Here is a 27,801-nt window from a genome sequence, read left to right on the forward strand (position 1 = left end):
TTGCTCAGAGAATTGATAAAGTGTGCAATAAGACACGGCCCCATCCGTAATTTATAAACCGAATGTGGAACTCGCATTGGAATGCTTCCCTTCACTTCTTCGTATTTTATTGATTATCCTTCCAGGCTGGTTGAACGGAATAGTTGATGTAAAATATGATTGGGCAGTAACGTAAACAGGGAGGTCTAGGAGGTACTTTTGAATCCGACCCGGCATGATTTTAGGGTCCAGTAACCTTTCTAACAGTCCCGGGAATTAAAGAAACCACTGCGTATTGTTTGGATATAATGCATCTTCTTAGAAATGTCTTGATTTGGGACCCGAAGATTTTCTTGCTACCGGGCCCAAATTACTCTCTCAAAGGTCCTGTGATTGGGGCACACGCAAGAACAAATTCACTAATAGTGGTAGACTACGTTGTCCTAATAAGTTTGAGAAACCCTATAGGCCAATACAGTACTTCACATCTCTAAAAGGAGTACAGTCTGCTGGCAACACTTTAACAAAGTTAAGCATTTTTGTAAAAGTGCATACCAAAAGTTTAACAAACAAATAAAGCATGTAAAAAAAGCCTGTGAAAAATACTTGAATGTCGAGTGCACTTCAATCGAAAAATTGTATAATCTCAGTCCAAGATAAACACATCAGAATCAAGACGTTAACTGCAGAAGACAATTCTACGTCAAAGTCAAGATTTTTGAAGAGTAAAACAAGTGAAATAGGCCTACTAATGGAAAAAAATGAAATACAACAGGAGTATTTATCTGATTTATATGATGATCCAGATCGAACTGTAAAACCTTTCAAATTCCGTGAACCATTGTTAGCACCAAAGATTCTAAAAATGAAATTGAACATGCCATAAAACATATTAAATTGAATAAGGCTGCGGGCCCAGAAGAGATCAGTACTGGGATGCTAAAAACACTGGAGCATGTATGTGTGGATGCATTGCATGCACTCTTCAATAACGTAGCCTATATGATTCCGGAGAAATACCTTTGCCTACCGATATGTGGTCACAGTGGAAAACCATATATCTCCGTGGGAAACCATATATCTCCATCATAAAATTCCCAAATCCTTCGTCTGTATGCGATGACACCAAAGAAACACACTTCTGAAAGCCTCTTCACGAAGCGTTTAGAACGAAAAGTGACCAAGTCACAAAATACTAACTTACTAAGGAGATATTGACATGTACAGTTTTCAATTGCATTGTAAAATCAAGATTTAAAAGATTTTTTTGTTTTCACCATATGTCAGTGTCTACAACCCCAACCTAGTTCTGATTGCACTATTAATTGATTTTTTAGTTGAACTTGTCAAAAAATATTGATAATATTCTTTTTTGGACCTAAGCACTTTTCTTTAAAATTGCTGGACTTAGGCACTTTTAGACACAAATAATGGACTTAAGCACTTTGGTGTAGAACTTGAGGCTGAATTTGAAGTAGGTCTGTGACTGGGTCCAACTAATTTATCCGTGGGTAGGCCTAGTTGTTCTACAGGCTAGGCCTAACAGAATTTGCCATCTCTTACTCCAGATGCTACTGTAAAGTAGGCTAAGCTATTTAAATATATTTCTTCAAACCTCGTACTAATATGACATTGGAATAATCTGCAAAGAATTATTTTGGGTTAGAAATATCTTGAAAAAATTAGGCTGGTAGCACATAATAACTGTTACTGGTAATTAATGGGGTAAAAAACAGATAAAGTACAGAGACTTCCCCACCTTCATTGGCAATGTACAGTAGAATAATAATTGGGTTAGGCCTACTAGACTACATAATAATAATTGGGTACACTCTCAAAACCTTCTTTCCTTCATTAATAGTGTAGTATAGAAGACTGGTAGATAGGCTAGGACCTTTACAGAATAAGTTGTAAAAATAATAGTCCAATCTAATAGGCTACTTAATTTTAGGTTAAGTGTACTTCATTTCGTTATCTGCTGGCACCAACACTCCATCGAATAGCCTAATCATGTCCCATAAATATTGAAGTCTGCACTGCTAAACTTCTTGCAAACTGGACCTGTGGAGTGCTGAATTTGATTCGAAAGCAGTAGGCCTAGGCTATTATAAATACTACCGATATTTGATCACTTATTTGCAAAATATCTACAATTAAAAGCTGATAAAAACACTACCGTTTTTAACACTACCAATGATCCTAATCCTTCACCTACCCTACCTAAACCAGAGGCAGTGTCCCAGTCTAAATAACCGGTAACCAGCTAATGACTTTATATCCTCTAAAATGGAACCCGATCAAAAAGCAAATTAAAATCATGTCACGTGGTTAAATGACTCGACGCTATTGGTCAGAACGGACTTAGCTACTTTTAGAAGAAAAAATTACCTTTCCGCTCAAAACCTGTAGGCTATTCGAAAATGATGACTTAGCAACCTTCATACCAAAATATTTTTGTGTCTGGTGACAAAGGACAATAAAAGCAATACGTTTTTGTACTTAACTCAATTCGAGTGAAAATGTGACTTAGCTAAACGTTTCGATTGTATTTCAGAAAGCACAGCAACACTGGCTGTTACAAAAATAGCGCAACACGGTACGCTCTAACAAAAAACAACTTGTCACCACAAAACAGATTTCTGGATAAAAGACAGAAATTTTGTCTAGTTGGTAAGCACAAACAAAACAGTTTTAATATTCGACCAACCTTTCCAGCGACAATTCTAAAATGATGAAACTCATTGAGATATTTCAAAGGCACATAACTTGCGTCTGTGACCTAACAGTCGATATGCACTGTGAAGCAATTCCACAGGACGGTGTTAAAAAGAATGATGCAATGTTCACAGGTGTTACAAAAGAATGATGAAATCTCTGCTCATTTTTTAGCAATATTCCATGACGTAAGACGCCAGGTTAAGTAGACTTTAACGGTTTTAAAACTTTTATGTGACGTTTAATTTTGGGAACGATTGTCCGTAACAAGGTGAACAAATCAATTTTATAGCATTAGGCCTACCTAAAAAACAGGGGAACAAAGGAATGTGAAAACCACCGCACAATCAGCTTGACATCACATATTACAAAAATTCTACTATGCATTAGCATGAACCGTATCAAGAACAAAATCAACAGTGAAATTGCTGAAGAACAGTACGGATTCATTCCAGACGTCGGTACAAGAAATGCTGTAGCCTACTTGTATTAAAAAATATCGCACAACGATCATGTGAAATGAAGAAAGATTTGTACATCGATTTCATTGAAGAAAGCTTTCGACCGAGTGAAACATACCAAATTACTGGAGATGCAAGAGAGCGAAAGCTGTGACGTCACACATCCCTAGCAACGCGCTTGTTGGTTCCAAACTATAAATTCTTGCCTTAACAACGCTACAGAACTCGCTACTAGTTGAGGTTTCGTTTGCTAGTTACTCAATTAAAATGGATAAGTTTTCTATTACTTCTCTTGTAACCAGTATTGTACGCGTCATTGAAATAATTTGACGGCGTCAGCATCAGCGCGAATTGCCTAAAAACTTTACGGCGTAAAGGACTGCGTAAGCTCTTGAAGAAATTGACGGCGTCAGCGTCAGCGCTAATTTCTAGCGCTATTTTTTGCCAGCGTCTCATAAAACGGAAATATTTCAACCAAGTTCAGGCTAACAATAGCTATAAATAAAGAGCAGGTATTACGTTTTGAGACTGTATTTTAATTAGCTGCTCAGCCTATTAGTTATTTCCTTGCAGAAAAACAAGCATTTCAAAACGTTTGTCTGACAATCTGCTGCGTTTGGGACGCATATTTAGGGGCGCCGAAACGATTTTTGACTGGAGAGGCAGGAGTATGAAAAAAGGGCACTTTTGTTGCTAAAAGGCCAATTTTTTTTGTAAGTTTTAAGATAAGATATAGCGATAATGCTCATCTATCAGCTCATTATCGAGTAATGATACAATTGTCCGCTATACAAAGAACAATGGCACGGAAGGGCATCATGCTATCTTATAATAATGTAATATAACTTACTGTGATGGAGAATTTTGTGTCGTGAATATTATTTTGAGGCAAAAATAGAACATTATAATTAGGCTAAAAGCGAATAGCATAAATTGTTATATTGCAAAGTGTGCAGTAGCTTACATGACCTTAAAAGGGCACCATTGCCCCCTCTTCCCTCCCCATCCACAGAAATTTGAGGGCAGGGGGCATCCGTTACCCCTGCTCCCCCCCTCCCGCTTCCGGCGCCCCTGCGCATATTGCCCTTTCCAAGTGAAAACATGCGTTCCACAACAGCGCTGGTTGGTAGCCTATTGGTGTGTTGTATTTCAAAAACAAGTTGAAAACGTTTAGTCGGAAAGGTATCACTGTTCCAAGCGTGCTGTGATATTTTAACATGTATAAATCTTTTAACGAGGTCCACTGCACCAACATCGCTCTCTTCAGGGGCATAGAGCTCTTGAAATAAAGTACTGTATATTCAACGTCCGCGATGCCATTCATGGATTTTTCGCTTTCTGTCTCTGATCCCTTGTTCTCAATACATGGGTGATCACCATTTGGCGAACTTCTTCCGCATGTATTCCAGGGAGCCATTCCAACCAACGCAAAAGCCGGTAATTCGGATGAGTCGCGCTGGCCAGAATACATTGTGAAACTCTTATTGTGAAACGAGATTTTCCATGAGAACAAAAACATGACGCTTAGCGCTTGACGCTTAAAATCGGCAAAATAATTGATGGCGCTATCACTTCCGTCAACTGAAAAATAAATTGACGGCGCTAGCCTCAGCGTCAACAAAAAGTTGACGCCGTCAAATTGACGGCGTCAACGTACAACACTGCTTGTAACGTATTTTTCTGATGAACCTAAATCTATAAACCGTGGAGAAAATCACTATAAATCAAATCATGTCCAGTCTAAAGACTTTTTTGAAGGTTGTCTCAGAGGAAGTGTACATGCCAGCATGAAAGACAAGGTTTACAAAGCTTTGGTAAGTAGCCTACTTGACTTACCGGTATCATTTATTGACATTACATCACGTTGAAATAAACACAGAATTTATTGCAAATACCCAAACACATATAAACCTTCAAAGAAAATGAAGGGGTGTACCAGCAAACATCTATAGGATTGGATAAATGAAGTGATAAAACTCTGTGTGTAGCTACATGTACTTGAGAGGTTAACTGTTATTTTTTTATTCACATATAAACCTAACTGCATTTTATTAGGTCTAAGCAGAAAATCCTTGTGTTGCAGGTTCAACTATCAGGAGATGCAATTGTATCCACATCATGCGAGTGTCCACGGGGCGGATATAAATGCAGCCATAGTGCTGCTTTAATGATACATGCCATTCACAACATAAGTTGCACTGATACAGAATGTTCTTGGAATAGTGTTGAATGCCAAACGTGTGACACCATCTCTCATAAAAAGGATATTTAATCAATATGACCTCAGCAGAGTGCAAGCGATTAACTGGGGCATCAACCATGAGAAAGATGCAATAGATGCTATGCAAGAAATAATAAAGGTGGAAGTCAACCCCTCGGGTCTGTGGCTTCATAAGTCAGGCATCTTGGGCGCTTCACCTGATGATTTATTCAGCAACAGTCATATTGTTGAGGTTAAGTGTCCTTACAAATTCAGAAATTCAAAGATTGATGACGCAACAAAATGTGCAAATTTTTATCTATTAAAAGATTCTGCTGGAAATTATTCACTCAAGGAAAATCATCAGTACTGGCACCAAATACAAGGGCAGTTATGTGTTACCAGAAGGTCGTCGTGTTATTTTGTTGTCTGGACCCCTATTCAATGCGTGGTGCTTGAAATTAATCATGATCCCAGATGGGAGCACAATATTGCCAAATTGCATGATTTCTACAAGACCCACATAATTGTATTTCATGTAATTTTCTCTACTTGGCATTTTTGTAGTATTGTAATAGTCCTTTATTAACGCCTCAAAGAGTATTTGTTTATTATGTGTGCTTTTTTGCTTGTTTTGTGATGATCTCAATAAGGGTGAACAGCCTGTTGCGGTTTTTAGTGAATGGTAATTGTATTTTATGTAATTTTCTCTACTTGGCAGTTTTGTAGTATCGTAATAGTCCTTACTTATTAAGCCTATAGTTATTAGGCCCACTCACTTATTAAGCCCAATTTGGTCCGGAATACTTGAATGTGTAGCAGTGGCAGAAGATCGTACCATGCTTAATAGGCACACCTGTTTAATAAACCCTCTATTACCACAGCATTATCCTAAAATGAGAGAGTTCAATCTACAATTGTGAAATAATTAACAATCATGCTGATACAAGCAAAACTCACTTTATTACATTTTTAGGTACCTATACTTATAGAGCTTCGGTAGAGAGTTTGTCTTGTTGAACCATAGGCATACGAAGCCGAGCAACTTGATCACGTTGCTCGGCTTCGTATGCCTATGGTACCTATTCATTATATGTGTTTTTTTGTTTATTTTTTGATTTTGGTTAAATGACATCTACAGACTTGTATCTTACTCTTACTACACATATAGCGATCTATGTTAATACCTTACCATGTACACCTTTCAAGTTTTTATCACTGACATGGTGGTAGGTTATGTCTTTTATTGCAGCTTGCACTGTCAATTTTGTCATAGGTAAGTTAATGAAGAAAGATATGATGCCAGATTTGTTAAACCGGATTTGTAACAAATCTTTGGTTTGGAATTTATAATCCTAAAAAACTTCATCAAACTTGTCTATTATTTTTAACTGATAAAACGCCTATGGCTTGTTATTCTTGGTGCAAGTGTTACTCTGTGATAAGAAGCAATGGTACAATTGGTAGGCTTCGTGTTACATTTTGTGAAGTATATAGTATGTTTGGTGTCAGACTTGTCCATGACTGTGACTTCCTAGTTACCACATTACAATTTCTAACTGAAAAATTGCATTGTTCTGCGGAATTGAAGGTATCAATAATGTTAAACAGTCAGCTGCTTCCACGAGCAAAATTGATAAAGGGTTATCAATGCAATAAAAACATCACATCATTTAGGCCATTTATGAAACCAGGTAATACAAAAGCATGCAAATTAAGCAAGCCATACATAAAGAAAAGTGTGCCGTACAGCAGTCACACATACAGTATAGAAAATAAAAAAGTACACTATCAAAGTATCTGTAAAACGTATTGGTTAAAACTCAAACAGAACGTGGAAATAGTTTGCAAAAAAGCAGGTTCTGGCAAACACACTATGCCTGTAAGCTAGAATAAAGCTAAGTAAGCTAGAATAAAATAAGTAAATCAAATATAGTTATTACTATCTGAAGCCTTTACAAATAACTATAACTATATAACTATATTTGATTTAATTCGCTCTGCTTTGCCTTTTTGCTTAGCATTGAGCACTTTTTGTGGTATTAATAGTTTTCATTGTTTTAGATACAAAGTATTAATAAAAAATCAACCAGGTTTGGTAACTACAAAAATTTATTGGTAGAGATTTCGCCGCCGTAAAGGCGGCTTCATCAGTACTCTTATTCAAATAGAATTCAAATACAAAGTATTGTTTAACTTTTTGTTGACACTGGTAGTGTATACTTTTTTCAACAACAGACATAGCTAAGCACCTGTTGCTCAGCTATGTCTGTAAGTAAGAACCTACAAGCACTATGCTTGGTAATCAATACGAAAGGAATGCAATACTGACAGTTATTCTACAACACTTAAACGCAAACACTTTCAATGGATGGAGGCACACACAGAATTACACAGGCAAGTAATAAACAATAAAACCAGAGGTTACTGGAAATCCAATGAGTCCTTCACTTCTTGGATCAAGGGATATTGCAAATTTACAATAGCAGCACACAGCTTAACTACAATGTCAGCATAACATCTAAGATGGGCTGGTATGAACTTCAAAATTTTAAATTCTTTGATACGAGCATTTTTTCGTTCAACATGAATGCGGCATCTAGCAATACACTTTGTAATTTTAATTTCACTTTCTGTTAGCTTGCCATGTTTGAGAAATGGAGGAATATTAACAGATACTCCATCAGGTAGCCTACAATGTTTTGGATTAAAAAACCTTTGTCAGCCAGTATTAAATCACCTGCAACAAAATGATGAAGGATCCCACATTTTTGCACCACTGCTTTATCTGAAGTTGACCCAGGATACAAATCACTGACATAGGTGATTACGGCATTTGGTGCTACACCTAACAACACCTTAAAGGAATTCATGCCCCTGTAATTAGAATATGTCAGCTTCTGATCAGACATTAACGCAGGACTGGCAATTTCAATGTCAGTGCAGTCAATCACCATTTTGCAGTTTCCAAAAATAAAATGAAGGCACCTGAAAGAGAAGTTTTATTTTTCATCCTTGATGGCACTGTGGCCATGACATCTTTATACAACAATTTATATAAAACATGAATAAAGGTTAAAGTGATGTTGGTAATTGTTGCGCTACTGCAATTAAATAGTTCGCTCAAATGTAAGTTGGTATAGTTTTGTCTTAATTTCATTAAAGTAATAAAAATTTGATCTTCTATAGATATAGACACAACCTTCCATCCACTGAAATACACAATCGAACATTCAAAACGTTTTACATATTGCACCACAATATCAAAAACTTCTCTTGTTGGCAGACCTGTCTCTATGCATAACACTTTCTGTGAAAGATTCTTAACAGTGAAGTGAAATTTGCTGTATTCAAGATTTTTCTTAGCCTCTTTTAATTCTTTTGACAGCTGTTCATTTTCGATCTGTAAAACGATACTTGCACTGCTTGATCCTATTTGAGGGGAAACATTTTCACTGGATTCTACAAGAAAAAATAATCTTAAGTAGCATAACATGTTGAAGTGTAAAATCAAGAAAAAAAAAAAAAAATGGTAGGGTACCGTATACTAAAAATGACATTAGGTTACCCAGCCTTGTATCACGACATTTAATAAACCTTGTTCATAATTTCTTTCACTAGCTTATTTTGCTTGTCACATACATAAAAAAACAGAACAGTCTAACCTAGATGGTAATGCCTACCTGGAACAACATTGTCTGGGTCCAAGGTGATGTTAGAGGGTGCTGCTTGTGCTTCTTCTACTAATCTAATCTTCTTACTAGGGTTTATTTCTAAAGAAAACAACTTGTTCTTATTCCTTTCAAAAATTTCAGGCCCATTTTTCCGATCACTGTCACGAAAATGGCAACTACACACCCTAGAAGAAGTGGTAGGCTCTTTGTCCTTGCGCCTTATCAGTTGCACCCAGCGTTTTTTCTCCTTTTCGTTGCTTGAAAAACGAAAAAATGTGTTGCAGTTATCCCTTTGGGATTGATGATTGCAATCAGGCACAAAACATTGAACCATACTTCTGTTAACGACGATAGCAAACGAAAGAAGATCAGCCGGTATACTGCTGCAATGGCAGATAAAAGTTGTTTGGAACCAAGATGGCGGCGTTGCTACGTGATGACGTCATACTTACGCGCTCTGATCTACGTATTATTCAAAACCTTTACGTTGATCAAATTGCAGCAATAAAGCTCAATCACAACATCAGCGATTGGATATCAATCAAGAGAGGCGTTAGACAAGGATGCGTGCTCTCTCCAAGCCTTTTTTCATCATACAGTGAGGTCATCCTCCGATGTCTTGAAGATGAAGCTGGCGTAAATATTGGGGAAACTAACTTGAATAATCTGAGGTATGCTAATGACACTGTCTTGGTGCCTGATTCGGAAGAAAAACTACAAAATTTGTTAACCAAAGTAAATGAAAGAAGTAAAGAATTTGTTAACAGTCTGATTAACAGTCTCGACGCGGACATTGACAAGCTCAGTGAAATATGCAAATCTGTGAAGCATTGGGTATATTTTCTGAAAGTTTTTATTCCACCAAAACGACAGTACATCTTCAGGTGTCATAGATTTTGGGAATTTTGTAGTTATTGCTGTTAACAGCTTAACTCACTGGCATCAATGTGCCTGCTTGATTGTACCAACCTATTGCAAAAATTGCAACAAGCTCTTACGACGACTTTGCAAATGCAACTCCGTATTTCCAGAAGAGCTCATCAAACTTGTGGTTTTAATGCATCAAAGCGACTTTCTCGTTTATTATCTTGTAAAGTTTAGGCCTGCAGTTCGTACGACAGTATTCAATACACATAGATATCTTTATTAAAACAAAAAAAAACTTTCAAAACGTTTAATAAACTATAAGAACCCGTAAAAGCTGCGCCACAGGCGACTACCAACTTCGCCTATAATGGACGCGCCGTCCCAGCAATACTGCACTTATAGTCCTATATGAAATCGCTTAGGTTAATTCAGATCAGTTACTTTTGTTGTTATCGTCAAAAACAAAACAAACACCGTAGACTACACGAAAATTATCACAGAGATAAAAACACGAACGTTAAGATATGATATGAGAAGGACTTATTGCTATTCACTTTCAGCGTGAACCCTGATGAGGCTCTGGCTCACCTGCAGCTAATTGAGCTTCACTGGGACGCCGAGTGCCGAAGTCGACAACAACATTTTTTCCTTGTACTTTTTTACTAACAAAAAAGAATTCACAAATGCAGACGTTTTGTAAAGAAAACGTTGAGCTTGTTCGGCTCAATAGCTCAGTTGGTTAGCGCGTGATTTCTGGAATGAAGAAGCTTCAAGATCAAGTGGGCGCTGGTTCGAATCTCGGGGTGTGCGCTTGAGCAACGCATTTCAGGACTGCTCTCCATTCAGCGGCACCTAATGGATGGAATAATTCCCCAGCAACAACACTTCAACAATCGGAAACTTCACTTTGTCGATCTCGGTAACCGGTCCTGCGTCAAAAGCCTCTACAAGTAGGCTATGCGAAACTACCAGGAATAACTTATCAAGGCTTTGCCAGTCCGAAGATAAAGATTCAAAACCAAACCAAACATATTTGTGTGAGCAGACGTTTTCTGTAATGAACTTAAACAAGAACCGCTTGAGATCAAAACTGAGCGACTCCTGCATGCGTGATGAATTATGCTTGCTTACCACAAACCTCGAACCAAATTTGACCTAGGTGATGGGTATTGAAATCAAAACGTCATTTCGTCCTTCACATCAATACAGCTATATTTTATGAAATTTCTGGATGTTTCAATATATATTGGAAAAGCAGATAACTTATCACACCCCTTGATATGTAACTTATATAACAAATTGCGTAAACCTGCATATTGCTTTGTTGTATAAAAATGACATTAAATAACACAATGTTACCATATAGCCTGATGCACCTTTCTTCGAGCAAAACAAGATTTTTCGAGGATTTACGCATTATCATGTTTGGCCCCCCTGGAAAAAAGTTTGGAAACCCCTGCCATAGATAGATGCATGACAAACAACAACTAATTGGGTTATTTTGTTAGTTTGTGGTATTGTTTCTTGAATAATGTCATTTAATCCCATTTTTCTTTTCTTTTTTCTTCAATTTCGAGTTTGCAGTTTTGTTGTTAATAAATGATATTTTAGATCATCAGTCCTCCAAAAGAATATTATCCTGACTGGAATGTAGCAATCACAAATACCCTGGGAGATTCTTTGGAGCGAGTAAAGTGGAGATCAAAGGAAAACTTGGACGCTGTGTTTATTATGATGTACATCTATCAATTGTCAACAAAATATTACCTAATGTTGGAAGATGATGTAAAGAGTGATGTTGGTTACGATGAGGTGATGGAACAAGTGAGTAAAAGCCATGAAAATAATAAGTTTGATGTGTTTAAATAATTCGTTCTTTTGTTCAAACTATGTAACCACATCACGCGTTGCCGTGTGAGCACCATTGCTTTTCCCCAGAAATTCACTGGCGAGTCCCTATGTTATAGTGACCATGCTTAAAATTTTTTGTGATAGAGTCGCTTCATGGGTCTGTTCAGAAATAGGGTGTAAAAGCATTACAATTGGAGAGCAATCTCTTTCAATGTAAAAGAAAAAAATTCGCTTTTATTGCACTGGCCAACAGAAAAATGTTTCAAAGGTGCGGGATGTGAGAGGTGTTATAACATATTTTGAGGCCTCTGATTCCAAAGATGCACTTGTTTTCTCGAATTGGCACTAGTCTTTGAGGTACAGCGAATAATTTTCGTAGTAGCGAATTGCAAGTTTCCATAGACTAAACGTTGTCTCATTCATTCCATGAACTCACAACAACAAGCCCATAGTTACATGTATTTGTGTCACCAAACCTTAAACAGCAGACCATCTTCTTGTGGGCCCACTAGCTCATCGCTCAGTGCAGTAAGTATGGGACCTTTCAGTATAGGCTACCACTCCGTCGCAAAGGAATGTGTCAATCTAAGGTACATCAATTAAATTTAGAAGACTCCATATTGGAAGAGCTGTCTTCTTAAACGGTTTTCACGTACTTTTTTAGTTTACTAAAAGTCCTTTCACTACCGACTTGTGTAACCAAAAGAGTAAAGCTTAGCCTAACTTGTATGCCTGGTACAGGGATGGCCTGGTAGGAAATAGCTAATAAGAGAATAACTTATGCAAGCTACATCTAGGCCCAAGCCTACACATGTTCAAAAATTTGACCGATCCACATTTAAAAATTCAACTGACCTACAGAGAAAGTTCCCGAACTCCTGGTAAGCCATACCGTCCCTTCTTCTTCGTGTGAGCCTCTGGGGCCGAGGGTCTATCCTTTTACCACCCCAGATTCACGATGTTCCCGGACTACAATGGACAGGGGCGTTGACAGGGGGGTCTAGGTGGTACTTTTGGACCCGGGCCCGGAATATTTGAGGGGCCCGGATTTTAAAAATTCCCCGCAACTTCAAACATAATCAAGATCTTAATATAATCAGATCTGAAGGAATTGCCATCAGAGGTTAAAACTGCTATTTTAGCCGTCAGATGGTAAAGTACCGGGCCCCCTTCTGGGTACTGGGCCCACCATCTCAGGGGGCCTATTAGTAATAGACTTTTGCGTGTCAGTGACAACATGTTTTTTAGCTGCTAAAGTTTACTGTGTGTACTTCCATTGAGAAGATAATTTAGGTCCGGTACCAATGAGATGCTGGGCCTGGGCCCTTATATCAAAATATCTCTAAAATCACCACATTATCTTGGTCGTTATATTGTGATAGAATTTCAGGGGGCCCACAGGTAATTGACTTTTGCGTTTCAGTAACAATCTGTTTTTTAGCTGTTAAAGTTTACTGCGTGTAGCCTACTTGTTCATTGACAAGATAATTTAGGCCCGGTACCGGTACCAATGAGATGCTGGGCCCTTATACCAAAACATCTCTAAAAACCACATTATCTTAAGTTAAAATGTGACAACATTAGTAAAATTACCTGCATTTGAAATAAAACAGGTTGGTTGCAATTGAATACTTGAAATCAAGACAGGCCCAATTCCTACAAAGGTGTGTTTAAGATAAATGTGTTTTAATTATTTTGGTTGTTTATATTTTCGTATTTTGTGGTAAAACTTTGGAATTGGCAACTGTTGAACTGAAACCGCTTTATACACTGGTAGTGGTAGGGTCACCATACTTTGTGTACTACTGTTATAGGTTAAACCACGAAGTAGACAGCTTATTTTAAAATGATTGTCATAAATGGGCAAATTATATAAGACATTTGCATAACTTAATTGCAATGCCTTGTCTAAATTTTGCAAAAGCATAGATTGAAACCTTTCTTTAGCATAAGGTGAAAGCGTTCATGTTTTGTAGGTTAGCTTCTCGTTAGCATAAACTTTAAGAGTCAGGTACGATTGATTTTGAAGTCTGCCAATAAGTAAACAAGACACATGAAATACTTTTTGTAATACTGGACTAGCTTAAAGTATGGTTGGTCTATTGATATCCCATTTAACAATAAAATATTTTTTCTACATCTACCGGTATAACTTGCAAGGTAAAAGTATTTTTTGAAGTGTCAGAAGCTGCATTAAGGCTGTTGCACTTTTAGCTTAACGTTTTGGTTTTACAGGGTGTTTAGTTTTCTTAAGCTTTACTTCAAAGTGAATGTTACTGGTTTACAACCGGTAATCTAGTTCTAGAATGGTGTAACCTTGCTATGTACCAAGATTTCATTCAGCATTTCATAAAGAAGATGTCTTGTTTGAACTACCGACATTCTTGCTTTGAACATTTCAGATAAACAAAACTCTCAAAGAGGAATTCTTTGAAATGGCTGAACATGGAGGTTTGTCAGAACCTAGCAAACTTTGCTTTGCCGTTATTGCAATTGGAATACATTCGTTTACTATGATTAGCAATGGTGCAGACGTGCTGTAAAAGTTTTGCAGATGTTCCAAACAAGGGAATGTTTTTCTCCAAGGTCTTTGCATAGTTTTTTTTTTTCAAAAGTTATGTTGAGCCAAATGTTAAACCTTGAATGTACCAGAAACCATGAAGCATTTAATGCCATCTTTACCCATGTCTTTAATTGCTGTGGTAAGAACCAGATAAAGTGATCAGCAGGCCACAAGCTTAAGAACGACCACCAAAAGTAAGACAAACAATTCAAAAACTGACCTCAAAGTCAAAGGTCAGCAAGTAATAAGCGAACATTGAGTAGTGTAATAGGTATATAATCAATTAACCTGCCTTTAACTGTAGGCCATAAAAATGTTTGTCTTATTTGTAGCCTATTCAATTTGTGCAGTCATATTTTGTTTATTGCTAAAAAATTGTGAACAGTAAACAAAATAGCATTTCTCATAGATTAATTAGCATTTCATTTTTAGCATTTACAATCCCGCAATTATAAATATCCCTGACTTTACAGAGGTAGCTATCAGCAAGTGTAACCAGCATATTACATTTAGATACCAGTATAATAAGTATTTTATGACAGTTGCCAGTATTTTGTTTGTGATTTCAAATCGTTGCTGCTTTATGTTTCATTTCTTTCATTCCAAGCAAAGATGAAGCTATAACTTGATAGACCTGTGTTTACTATTAGTTATATTTCTGCTGTGTTCTGTACACTGCTGGGTTGATGATTGTTTATGAAGTTATAAAAGTTTAACTAGGTAGTAGTTAGCCGGTATTGCGCAGTAAGCATTATAACATTTCATTAAGCACCAGTAACCTATGAAGGCTTTCTGAGTACTGCAAAGTTGTCAGTGAGTGATGAAGCTGTTAGACCTTACCTAGAAACCTATTAACTAGTGTTACACTGTAAATATTGCTCCGTTTTGTTAAAGATCATAGTAATTTTCTTATGTATGCTGTGATTCCTGTGAAGTAGTTGCAACATGTGATAAAGTTATTACACTTCATCTACATAAGTCAGCACTTATGCACCATTTCAATAACAACTGTTTTTAGCATGACCAATGGTGTTTGCATATGAAAAAATAATTACATGTAGAAAAGTTAATTCAACAGTTAGATTACAGCAACTGCTGCTCATAATAATTGTGCTTCTTAAATTCAACAACCACAATGTTCCAAAAATAAAGCAATTAATAAAAAAAATGTTTTAGTGAAATATAGCATGATTAACAACAGGTTTCTAATAATAATGTATCTTGTGTGAGTAGGCCTAGTTAATAAACCATGTACGCCATTCTGTGCTGTTATGGATTAACACTGTTCTGTTGTGAATTGAAAGTATATCACTAGATTGGTAAACTATTGTTTTTATCGTACTTAAGTTCCTGATTATGCACATTTGAGTACACTTGAGTTTTCATGTTAGCATTTTGATTGGGTACTTGTTAGCTTTTTGAAAGTATTGTATAGGTGAGTGGTTTAATCAATCAATCACTGGTTTATTTTTTTTCACAAAATATCACATCAAATGCACTGGTACATTACATAAAAGTGAGATAGGAAAGAAGCGAAAGACCTTATGAGGTCACCAAGTCAGCCTCCACCTCGGCGATCCTATAAGGCAAAACATAATTACCACTTGGTGAAAGTGTTAAAATGTTGTTTGTTAAAGCATTTGTGAATTCACTTTTTTTTGCACTTCTAAACTGTTTTGCTATGTTATGGCTATACATTTAAAAATAATAGGTTAGTGAAATTTCAAATGCCAATTGTAATTTTTGGAAAAAATTGCTTCTAAATGTTGGTAACCAGTTTAAAATTCTCATAATTTTGTCAAGTCTTGTCCGATGTAAAAAATTGTATGAACTCAATGTGATAAGCATGTCAGATTTTGATACCAGCTTCTACTGTGTGATATAAGATCTGGGTTGAATGACCCATACGCTTCATGACCGTTGCCAGTATGTTTAGAAATCGTTAACACTTTTGGCTTTCATAGCAAGCAAAGGTGTAGCTATGACTTGATAGACCTGTGTTTGCTCTTATTTACATTTGTATTGTTTTCTCAACTGGTGAGAAAGTCTAGTGAAGTGAACCACCTTTCCATATCAGTGCAGTTAACATACACACTACATTATCATAAGTCTGCTTGCCAATAAGGGGCTCAAAATTATTTTGGCCCCGGGGGCCCACGAAGGGCTTAACACAGCACTTTACTTCGGCTTTCTGGTGGTCAAATAGCCACTTCAGCCACCAAACAGGAAAGTAAGAATTTAGTTTAGTCTAGTATAGTGATTTCCCTAACCATGAATATTACCCGAAACACGAATTTCAACATAAACAGGTTAATATTTGTTTAAACTCAAACTGAGATGGCACAGGTAAGAAGATTGCTATCCCTGTTTCTGCACTAAAAATTGCATTGCACTGCACTAAAAACTGCACAAAACCGCTTTTCAGATTGCAGCAATCAGCAAATGTTTGATCGAGGCCCAAACACCTTTCCCAAATCAAATTGAAAACTTTCTGACTGTCTGCACTACCTTTGCTGTAAATTCTCTTTTGGTGAGCCTAGAATACTCTAGCGCCATGTGACAAATAAAAGTTCAAAAAAGCAGCCGCTAGATAGAGATAGTAAGTTTTGCGGTTCAAGAAATTTTAAGATTGCGCAAGATTTGTTAAATGACCATGCTTAAACGACATCAATAAAAGTTTGTAAACAACCTTTATTTTCATAACATAGTCGATGAAGGCCGAAGGGGGCCCGAAAATAAATTGGTACCGGGCCCGAGAAATCCTGTCAACGGCCCTGACAATGGAAGGCTACTATAGAGAGCAGCCAGTCTTTGGTTTCATCATTCATGACGTGCAGACCTTCCACTCCATTAGGTGGCTTGAAGATGGTCCCTGATTGTACATGAATACTGTGAATAAGTAGGCTACTGCGGTTTAAAATGCTCGTGTATAAATAGCCTACAGCTTTTTAATGCAACTTATCTTTTAAAATAGCCTAGAAGTGCAAGTTTCTCACTTAATTTTTTGCAACAAAAACTTACCCTGGTAATGACTTATTATAACTATGACTGTTTTGTTGTTTGTGCTTCTGCTCTACGATATTTTTTCACATATTTATAATTAAAAATACTAGCATGGCCACCTGGAGATGCGGCCAGATTTATCACATTTTGTAAATTTTGATTACCGCTACTGGCAGTGGCTGGCTAAACTTTCTGAGATTTTTTGACTTTTGCTGTCTCGTATTGATATGAAACTAAAAGCTTTTTGTTGCCGCCTTGGGGAAGCAGTAGAAAATGAGAAAAAGAAAGTTGAAAAACGCTCAATCAGACTGGTAACAACTAACAAGTGGTTAACAGTTGCTTTACTAAACTTTACTTTAATTAAACTTTATGAATCAACGTCTGATGATGTAAAAGCCCATTGTGTCATAGTCACTGCAACGTACACGAACACGTACACAGAGTAACAATAATAGTAGCCTATTCAACTGTCGACGAGACCACAGCGACGACGATGAACAAGCAGAAGGTGAAGAAGGTTTCTGTGACATCACAGCAACAACAAACCATTAACCACAAAACTTCCGAATTAGGCCTAATGGGGAATTACAGATGACGTATTATAATGGATTCTTGTTTTCTTACCGAATATTTTGTGGCTCATTGAAACAGCACAGGGAGAAACATAATTGAATTCAACCGTTGTAGATCGAAACTGAACATATAAACAGTACAATAGTAGGCTATCAAATTCATATAGGTAAGTCTCATACTTGATCCAAGCATTGGAGGATGAGAAGACGAGGTTCTCATTACACTAACCATCGGCACTATTATTCATATAGTCTATCACTAAAGATTGCAGTAGGATATTAAGCTTACCGTAAACTGTGATGATTAGGCCACATAGGCCGACGACAGCAGTGGCGGCTGGTGAGTCCTAAAAATGGGGATGCTGCGGACGGGCGAAGCCCGGCCGCGTGTCCGCCGAAGGCGAATACAACAGCGGGGGGTTTCCCTCAGAAAAATTACATTTGATTTGGTGCATTCTGAGCATATTTTAGCTCTAATCTAAATTGTGATAAAAGTTTAAGTAAAACTTGGCTTTTTTAAGAGTTTCGCAAATGTGTAATATTTTGAAGGGGACGATCAACAAACATATGTGAATAACACGTTCTAAATGATAAAACACTTGTTTTTTTTATTACCTATTCCACAAAAAAATTCTCCCGTGGCCTATGTCACTCTACATTTTGAATATAGATACGTTGCTCGTTGCATGACATATTAAATTCAAGCAGTTTTTTCCAAGGATGGGAAGTAGACCTATCCTAAGAAGTATCAATTTTTCTAGTGCCTCCCTATTTGCGTTCTTTTGTAACTAAGACTACTGTAATACTAATCAGCGAAGATGCAGTGGCGTAGGAGCATATGCTGCTGCCCCTGGCTTTCGTTAAAAATGCCTCCCTAAGTAAACTGCAGCAAATTTTAAAATAGTTTCATGTTCAAGCAATCTTTTCAATAAAAATAATTACAAATAATGTGCCGCGTCTCAGAAGTTCTATATTGCTTGAGAAAGAAGCCTCGCTGTCTCAGCGTTAAAGCTAAAAATAAAAGACAAAAAATGGACAACAAATGTATTAGGCAAATAAAAGATCAATAGCCGCCTCAAAATTGAACTTTTCGAGCTTTTGCCGAAGCAAAATCAGCGATAATATCTTCAAAATCAAGTTTTTGAACGTAGTCTCTTTCTATAGAAAGAATCGATAGAGCTGATGGCCGATCATTATTCATCGTAGAACGTAAATACGACTTTATCATTTTGAGCTTTGAGAAACTCCTCACAGCTCGCAATTGAAACACCAATCATTGCCGGTCTTAGGGTTTTTCGGGCCCTGTGCGGAATATGCTTTTGCGGGCCCCAATGACAATAATCCAATTGAGTGGCGTAGCTAGGTACTTTGAAAGGGGTGGGGCGGTGGTGGCGGCGTGATCGCCAAAGACGACAACCAGCGGTGGGGGGTCTGGGGGGCCTCCCCCAGAAAATTTTGAAAAATTACTTTGAATTTGGGACATTCTGAGAGCATGTTCAACAAAAATTTAGGTATGAATATTACTGTGAAATGGTGCTGTCCGGTGGCATAGCAAAAGGATAAGATCATGCTTTCTTTGGCATTTTTCGGAAATAAAGCTATGTCTCTACAGTATGTTGAGTCTGGATGCAACCTATTTCGTCCCCTGAAATCGTGTAACAAAATTAAATTTCGACTCATTTCGTCCCCTGAAAAGATCGAGAAATTTTGAAATGTTTGCGGCAACTCCGATCAGCGATTTCGGCTATGTCGTTTTTTTTTCTCGATGTTTTCAGGGTACGAAATATTCAGGCGACGAAATAGGTTGAATTCCTTGAGTCTCTATGTTTTCTTGTTGCGAATTCCTTTGTTGAATTTTTCCTTTGAAAATGACAAAATTACTGCATTTTCTGAGTAAATTGCGGGCCCCCTAATTTGCGGGCCCTGTGCGATCGCACGGTTTGCACATCCCAAAGACCGGCACTGCACCAATGGTAAGATAAAGTTTCAGACACAAGCATAAATATGGTGTCGAATCAAGTAGGTGTGATTTAGCTAACCACTGTAAAACATCAAACGCACCTGTTGCATTACGATCAAACGTGGTTTCACTGCTTCGCACCAGCCTCTTAAATCTGTCAATTTCCACAGCTAACTTCAAAAGTCCACCTCGTCGTCATAAGTGCTTTTAAAAGCGTTGGTGAATCCATTGTGACTTTCGCTTTGCAGCAGCGTGTGAGGATTCAAAAATCAGCCAATCTCTCCGGGCCCCCCCTCAGTCCGGGCCGCGACATTTTTTTTCCCACGTAGGCTACGTTCTGTCTCATTTACTTATTTTGGTAAAAGTTTGTATTAAAACCGTGTGAATGCAACAGTTTTTCGTTGGCACGGTTGGTTCAGTGGTTTCGTCCTCTGCCTAATGTTCGTGAGAACGAGAGTTCGACGCCCGTCGAAGTCAAACTTTTTATTTCTTTAAATTAATTTTTGCGGTGCACAAGAGCTTTTAAAAAAAAGTAGGGTTAGGGAAAGCTTATATTTTATTATCGTTGCAAAATTTCATTGCAAAATAGTTATTTCGCAATCTGAATCAACCAATCTCTCAAAACACTTTCGGAAAATCTTACTTTTAGAGTGATTAGAATCAATGAGACAGAAAGCTCGTGGAAAAAAATTCGCGTCCGGGCCCGGGTACAATGTCCTCCCTCTCATAGGGCCAAACGTGAGAGACTCGCTAAAACTTTTTTTCGTGCTAGCGTCAAAAGCCAATAAGAGCCCCTGGCCGCCAAAAGTCTTCTAAGTAACCGGAAGAGTCTTTCCCAACGACACACCGGTAGTCTACTTCAAATCCTAAATAAACACCTAGCTAAAATTATGATGCTGGCACAGAAAACCTATCCTGCCCTAACTAAACTGAATCTGTAGTGCCAGCCAACTCTCAACACTATCTCTGCCTTCCCCATCTAACTACGTTAAAACAATAAAATACACCAGTATCTCAGCTTTACTGCACACGAGGTCTGACTACAGAAACTACTACTGAGATAGAGAAAATGAATCGTGATTATAACAACAGATTTATGACGTAATAAATGTTACTAAGAATTGAACAACAGACGGAGTACAGGCTACAGCTATCCAACATCACGCAAGAAGCAACTCGAGCTTTTTAGCTGTTGTTCTATCCTTAAATTTTTTAAGGTGTGCTAGCAGTCTCTTTGTAAATCATTTTCTTGCTTTACTTTTTATTTATTTTTGCATTACTTCATTTCTCGTGGTGTGTGCACTGTGCAGCCTCATTTTGCCGCCCCCTTGCAGCCTGCCGCCCCTGGCGCAGGCCGCAGAGCCAGAACCGCCAAGTGGCTGCTACGCCACTGCGAAGATGTAAACTACTAATTGGTTTATTGCGTAACACTTAACAATGCGTAATTTCACAACGCAAAGGCGTATTCACACTGGCGCGCCGTAACCGTAAGCTGTTTTTGACGTTACCACGACGCAACGGTAAACCATAATCTCTTCGTGGGAAAATTGTAACATAAAGTTCCCGGATCCGTTCGTCTATATGCAATGACCGAAAGAAACACTCTTCTGAAACGTCTACTTCAAGAATTGTATTTCTGTAAAAATAGCCTCAAAGCTGTCGAAAATGGAGTGCAACGCGATACACCACTAAAAACTTGTCACTACAATACAAATTACTTAGATAAAGACGGAAATTTCGTCCAGCTGGCAAGCACTAACCAAAACAGTTAAATATGCAACCAACTCTTCAAGCAACAATTTTACAAATGACGAATTGATTGCGATATTTCAACTGCACGTAATCAGCTTCTGTGACGTAATAGTCCATATGCATTGTGAAGCAATTCTCAACAGGTGTTAAATTTGGCTTACACCATATTTCGTAATTCAAGATTTAACGATGATGTAATGTTTCATCAGGTGAAATTGTCCGTAACATTGTGACCCTTATAGTTATGACAGTCTAACATGGCATAACTAAAAAAGAATTTAAGGACAATCGTGAGCCAATAAATAAAAACACACGATACACAAATTGTTTGAATCACTCACGTGTTAACCCTTACAAGGTTGGGCTCCCTGGAGTCTTGCTCAGTTTGGGGGGGGGGGGGGCTGTCGATTCTTCTTATGCTTTAGGAGTGATATCTCTGTTATTTTTTAAGGTACGGTTTCAAACTTTAGGATTCAACTTGTAAAATTATTCACGCTGAGCATATCCGAAAATTAAAACTATGTGAATTTTAGAACTGCTCATAGACGTTGAAATGTTGAGGTGACTTATGACTTTTGGATTATTTTGCGATTAAAGCAATTGTAGCGTGAGTTTACCCATTATTTTTTGGTAGAGTAATGAAGAACATGCATTGCAATGTTGTGATTAAAATTTTTTTACATAATCTCAATTTGAACCTATATTTTTCATGCAAAATAATAACTTTTCCCACGCTCAAAGATAAGCTCGCTGCTTGACTAAAAGAACAATGCTTCATCAATTACATGCAATAATGAGATTGCTGAACGCGTGTCACACCAATTTGGATTATGATCTTGTGACCTCGGTTCCAAGAACAGCAACTCCTACGCTTTATTAACAAATGTTGACCAGCTGAAGAAGCAGGGTGGCGTTTATCAAATACTATTATGTAATCCACGAAACGAATGGAACATCATGCGACAAAAAACGCGGTATAAATGCAATGTATTGTAGTTGCAACAGCGTCTTTCAATGTAAGTTCAATGTGAACTCGGCTACATACAAGGCTAGTACTAGGAGTAAGATTACCTGATAAAGTCGATGATGCTCTACGACGTAGAGTCTACGTAAACAGAAGTCAGAAAGAAATTCAAAATAAAACAGTTACGGTTCATTAATTAACAGAACGTCACAACGCTTTTCGTCAAAAGGAAAATCTGTAATACCTCGGGTCATTTTCTTGTGGATTCAATAAGCTTTTTAAGATTCATACGTCAGCACACACTAAAATCCAAACAATATTTAGATTTATTCAAAGTAGTATTTATTATGCGTTAAATCATTGTGAACCTGGAGAAATACTTTACAAAGAATTAGCTGCCTAATGGGCGTTTGTGCGATAAAAATGTCAGTTTGGCAGCAAAATATTGAGAAGTATTTTGATTTGGTTACAGTAATACCGGACTGCAGCAATTGGCACAAGGCTCTTGCAGCAACGTGTTTCAACTTGATTCAATGGTAAAGCAACCTGTATTCTGTCAGGTTATGTACACACAAGTTCAGAAATATTTAGGAATATGCAATGAGGCACATTGAAATTACAAGTAGCTGCACATTTACAGTTCGATAATACGAGGAATTGAATACAACGCTAATACAATCATTTCGACGTGGATTCAACATTGCAAGACGATGTAAACATGCGCGGGTTTGCAATTAGATTACTTCTCTTCTGTCCTTGTTTGTATAAAAGTCATAAAATCAGTCGTTGTATCCGTGCTAAAATTCAGCTACGTTCAAACCGCATTACATTGATATTTTCTAAATAGAAAATGGATTTATAAAATATGAATACAATACTGTTTCAGCATATAAAAATGTTGAATTTTACATCGAGTATTACGATTAGTTTTATGACCCACTTTTTATACAAAAAAGGATAGATGATTTTGATAAGCAATTTAATTGCAAAACTGCGCATGTTTACAAGTATTCAACGTCTTGATATGTTGAATCAACGTAAAAATAACTATCTGTCTAATGAAAGGAAAAAAGGAAAATCTTTCATTGAGCTCCGCGTTTTATTTAGGCTGTGGTTGAAGCCAATGTTTATAAAACCGCAATCATTCAAATAGTTTATTCTGCACAAAAGCAAGCTTGACATACTCGTATGGAATGTGCAGGACATAAAGGCTTTTCACAGCACTGACATTGGTCACGGTTTTTTGGAAGTTTATTTTTTCTGGCTTTGGCACCTTCTCCCATAATAGCGTGTTTGCATACGTCGCATCTACGTCGTGTCGACGATAGTTGGGGCAGAGTGGCCCTTTTGCCGCTTGGAGTTGTTGTTGAAGGTTGTTTCCCTATTACTGCTTCAATCTTATGTATGGTGTGATAGTTCAGGCCCTGGAGAGATCGCGACTTTATGAATGGCTTCACGAGTTCCATGGCCAGTTCCCAACCGAAGTCGAAGGATTTTCGCTTGCGTGGATCAGTTCCTTAATTTAGTGCTAAAACTGTAGATGCGTTGACGCGGCAAGTATCCAAAAAATAAGCAAACGCAGTAGTTGTCCACCGTGGGGACTTCGCTTTGCACGTGAATGAACCCATCCTTTGGTCGATGATATCGGTGCCACTCTTTGTGAAGTCGTAAAGCTTATACAAGCCTGGCTTCTTTATGCCGTCATCCTTGGTAATCCCCAATAGAGGTTGCATGGTGGTCAACATCAACACATTCCGCATGCCAGAATTCTTCGTTTTTACTACATAAGAATGTAGGCTGAGATCAGCCTCACTCGTCTGCCAATAAATTTCGTACGAAAATTCCTCCCTACCACTCACTTGCTTCACTTCCAGGGGTATTCCTCTACGTATAGCGTTGAGGGTTCCCACTGACGTTATACCCCTGTCAAGCAACCACTGCGCGAGTGGTATGGAGGTGTACAAGCGGTCATACGAAATATTCCGACCTTGAAGGTCACCGTGTTGTTCCAGGCTCATCACCATTTCTTTTACCACTTCTTCTGTTCCACGAACGTAAAAATGAAATGGCTCTTCCTTCGGTTTACCTGAATAGACCGATGCCGTAAATGTGTATGGGAATCTGCTGGCGTTTACCGACTTGAACAGAAGGCCATATTTCGCAGGCTTGTTTGGATTATATTGCTTGAAGGCAATTTGTGTCCTCATGGGGTATAGCGTTTCGTCCAAGTCACCTGGAATGACATGTTTGCCGCAGTTTTCGTTAAACATTTCGAAAACGACTCGAAATGCGGCAAACCGGTCATTCTTCCAACGTTGCGGCCTAGTATTTTGGTCGTCGAACGAAATGTTCGAAAATAAAAATTTAAAGCGGTTCTTGCTCATTGTTGCACTAAACACGGGATGCCCTTGCAGTTGATTGAACAATACATCGGTGGAATGACCAGCCTGTCCTAAATGCCCCCGAAAATACCCCAATCCAACAAAGGCCAGCATCTCCTCGTTGTTGGTTGGGCCAAAATAGCAGTAGCCTACCTGCTGTCATCTAAAATTCTCTCTGGCAATTGAGAAATGAGTGTGGCAATTTTTCTATTTGTTTCTTGAACAATAATGTTCAAAATGTTTAAAGAAAAAAATAGTTCCCATGCTTGCCGAGGAGTCTTGGCTTCTTTGGCTTCTCCTCTAACACCAGTCGCGCCAGATATAATGTTAGCCCGGCACCTTCTCCCATTGTGCACCGGTCTCGCATTAGACCAAGTAATGCTGACGCCGCCCTCTTGTCTGTTCTTTGGCTTTTCTACAAAAGTTGTATAAGACTTCAGTGTGTCGGGAAACTCAACAGCATCGTAGTTGTTCATGTCGAGAGAGGAATCTATGCTGTTCACCAGTCTTTTCGATGTTATAATCCGTCGTGGTGGCGCAAACTCCGGTTGAACATTGCCCATGGAAGGTAACTGGTCGTCAATCTCGATCGGAATCGCTGTTGCGGAAGTTGACGGAGAAGAATCCGCTTCTTCATCTGAATCGGAGTGCCATAAATCCTCCAAATCATCCGCCTGGCTTTCGTCGTCAGAATCCAGTAAAACATGTTGCAATATTTCTTCAGCACTGAATCCTTGCCTTGCCATGTTTTATTTAAAAGTGAAAAGGACGTAATTTTTTAATAATGGCGTTGAAATACTAAAGAAAATGTATAATGAAACAAATTGTTAGTCACATAGAAACTAGATAGAAAAAAACTGTTACACAGAATTATAAAAGTCAAGAAGAAACCAAAACTTTGCAATATAATAAATTGTCAGACCGTTGTCAAAAATTGTGAAGTGCACTTTACATATTTACTGATGATGAAACTATATGAATGTTATGGTTATCTATGGTGATTCAGATTAGCTTCTTGAGCAATGCTTCACGTTTATGATAAACTACACGTAGAAGGGAAATCCAACAGGCGTTTGCACAATTTCGTCGTTTTGCGACGTAGATTCGACGAAAGCGGCGTAATAATTAGTAGGCCTACCTGGTATCAATATTGGCTGTTTCTGCAATGTTGCGTTATGACCATGAACGCCACGTGGCTTGAAAAACAACATTATAACGCTGAATGAAACCATGTGCATGAAACTGATAATCTATCTAATAAAATTATCTCTGATGTAAATTCAACGATTGGGCAATGGTATGTCTCAACAAAATTACCAAATATTCCATCATTTTGACGGCTAGAATGCATTGTTGAACCTAAACCGAAAAATATAGATGCGCTGTTCATCCATAATTTTTGATATTTGTTTATATGTTTAGTAAAAATAAGCTGTCATGCTTGTTATTATATTGAAAATGAAAAGAGCAGTTTGCAAAACGTCTACATTACCATGAATGCGGTTTCATCTATTTTGATTGTCCCTTGCTGTAGGCCATCTCAGACAAGTTGTAATTATCACAATCTAACTTTCCCAACTATGAGCACTATATCTCGATGCGCATTTGCGTATTGTGTGAAAATTTTGATGGTGTCCAAAAATCAAATATTATTTACAAAATAACTCGGTCTCTTAGAATATCCTCATATGTCACATCAACAAATACTTTCCTGACTTACCAATAGGCCTAACTGAGGTAATAAAGAAACATTCTACTAACGCACAGTTCAGTGATAAAAAAATCCAAAAGTTTGATATTTCTTGCAAATGCAAACAATATAAGTTTTTCATAACAAGATGAAGTTCAATAGCATTATAAGAATTTCATCACCATAATTCAAAAAGAACCTTTCCATTACTTGGGTTGACCCTTGCGATTACTCCGCATATGGGTTATGTTATGTACCACTATAGTTCACCGTACTGCCGATTGCCTAAAGCATGAAAAAAGTTGCATCTGTCTGCGGTTATAAGTTATATTTTTTTCTAAATTCAACTAAAACAGCTATTCGCAATATGAAACAGTTGGATAAGTGCCATAAATCAAACTATGGAATAAGTTTGTTTCCCTATAAAAACGCCTGCCTGCAAAATAGTACCATGTTCATAAAAATTACTAGATGTACATAACGCAATATACTTTATGATATTATGTTTTCTGATTATACATTTCCAGTCCTTGTCACAGACTGCATAATGCTTACTCATTCACTTTCAATGTAACTGAAAGTAGTTGTTAGATAAAACCTATATATCACACGCGCTATCAAGTAAAAGCGTTCTATTTTACATTGATTCGATTGGCTCAATATGAGATGGCTACTTCTAAACTACACTTATGAAGGAAGAGTCTGCAATTACTTGAATTTTTGCAAGTGTTACCTACAATAAATAATGCGATTAATCGAATACAATTCTCACACAACTCGTGAATATGTCTAGTCAATCAGTGCTGACATAATGCTGGATGATGCATTATTGTTTATTGAATAATTTAGTAAATATGCGTAACTTCATCTGTTTGTTATTGTGAGACGAAACTAGGAAGAATGGTAATAGAAATGGATAAAATAAAGGTATTTTTATTCAATGTAAACGCGCTTCCGCGTGTCATTATCTAACTAAAATATCTCTTGCCACTAGCCTATGTCGATTCATCGTTTTCTGTTGTCACGTCCATTCGACAATAAACGATTTCTTTCATGCATTCTCAGTTCAGGTTGGCAGTTACCCGCCTTTCCGTCGATTCAACGTTGCAAGACGTCGCATAAGTTCATATCTTTAGTTTGGTAAACGGAGATAAGATTTCATTGTGACA

At 37.6% G+C, this 27,801-nt stretch overlaps 1 protein-coding gene across 1 annotated transcript in view; it reads left to right on the forward strand.

The window, feature by feature from the left end:
• The window catches only part of LOC145769385 (alpha-1,3-mannosyl-glycoprotein 4-beta-N-acetylglucosaminyltransferase A-like), a 78,627-nt gene that overhangs the window by 23,530 nt on the left and 27,296 nt on the right, over window positions 1-27,801 (forward strand). Inside the window, exon 4 of the mRNA XM_082581002.1 lies at window positions 11,508-11,720. Within this exon, the coding sequence (XP_082437128.1) occupies window positions 11,508-11,720 (213 nt within the window). The remainder of the gene's footprint in view (window positions 1-11,507; window positions 11,721-27,801) is intronic.

Source organism: Aplidium turbinatum, chromosome 4 (assembly GCF_918807975.1).
Source record: "Aplidium turbinatum chromosome 4, kaAplTurb1.1, whole genome shotgun sequence".
NCBI lineage: Eukaryota > Metazoa > Chordata > Ascidiacea > Aplousobranchia > Polyclinidae > Aplidium > Aplidium turbinatum.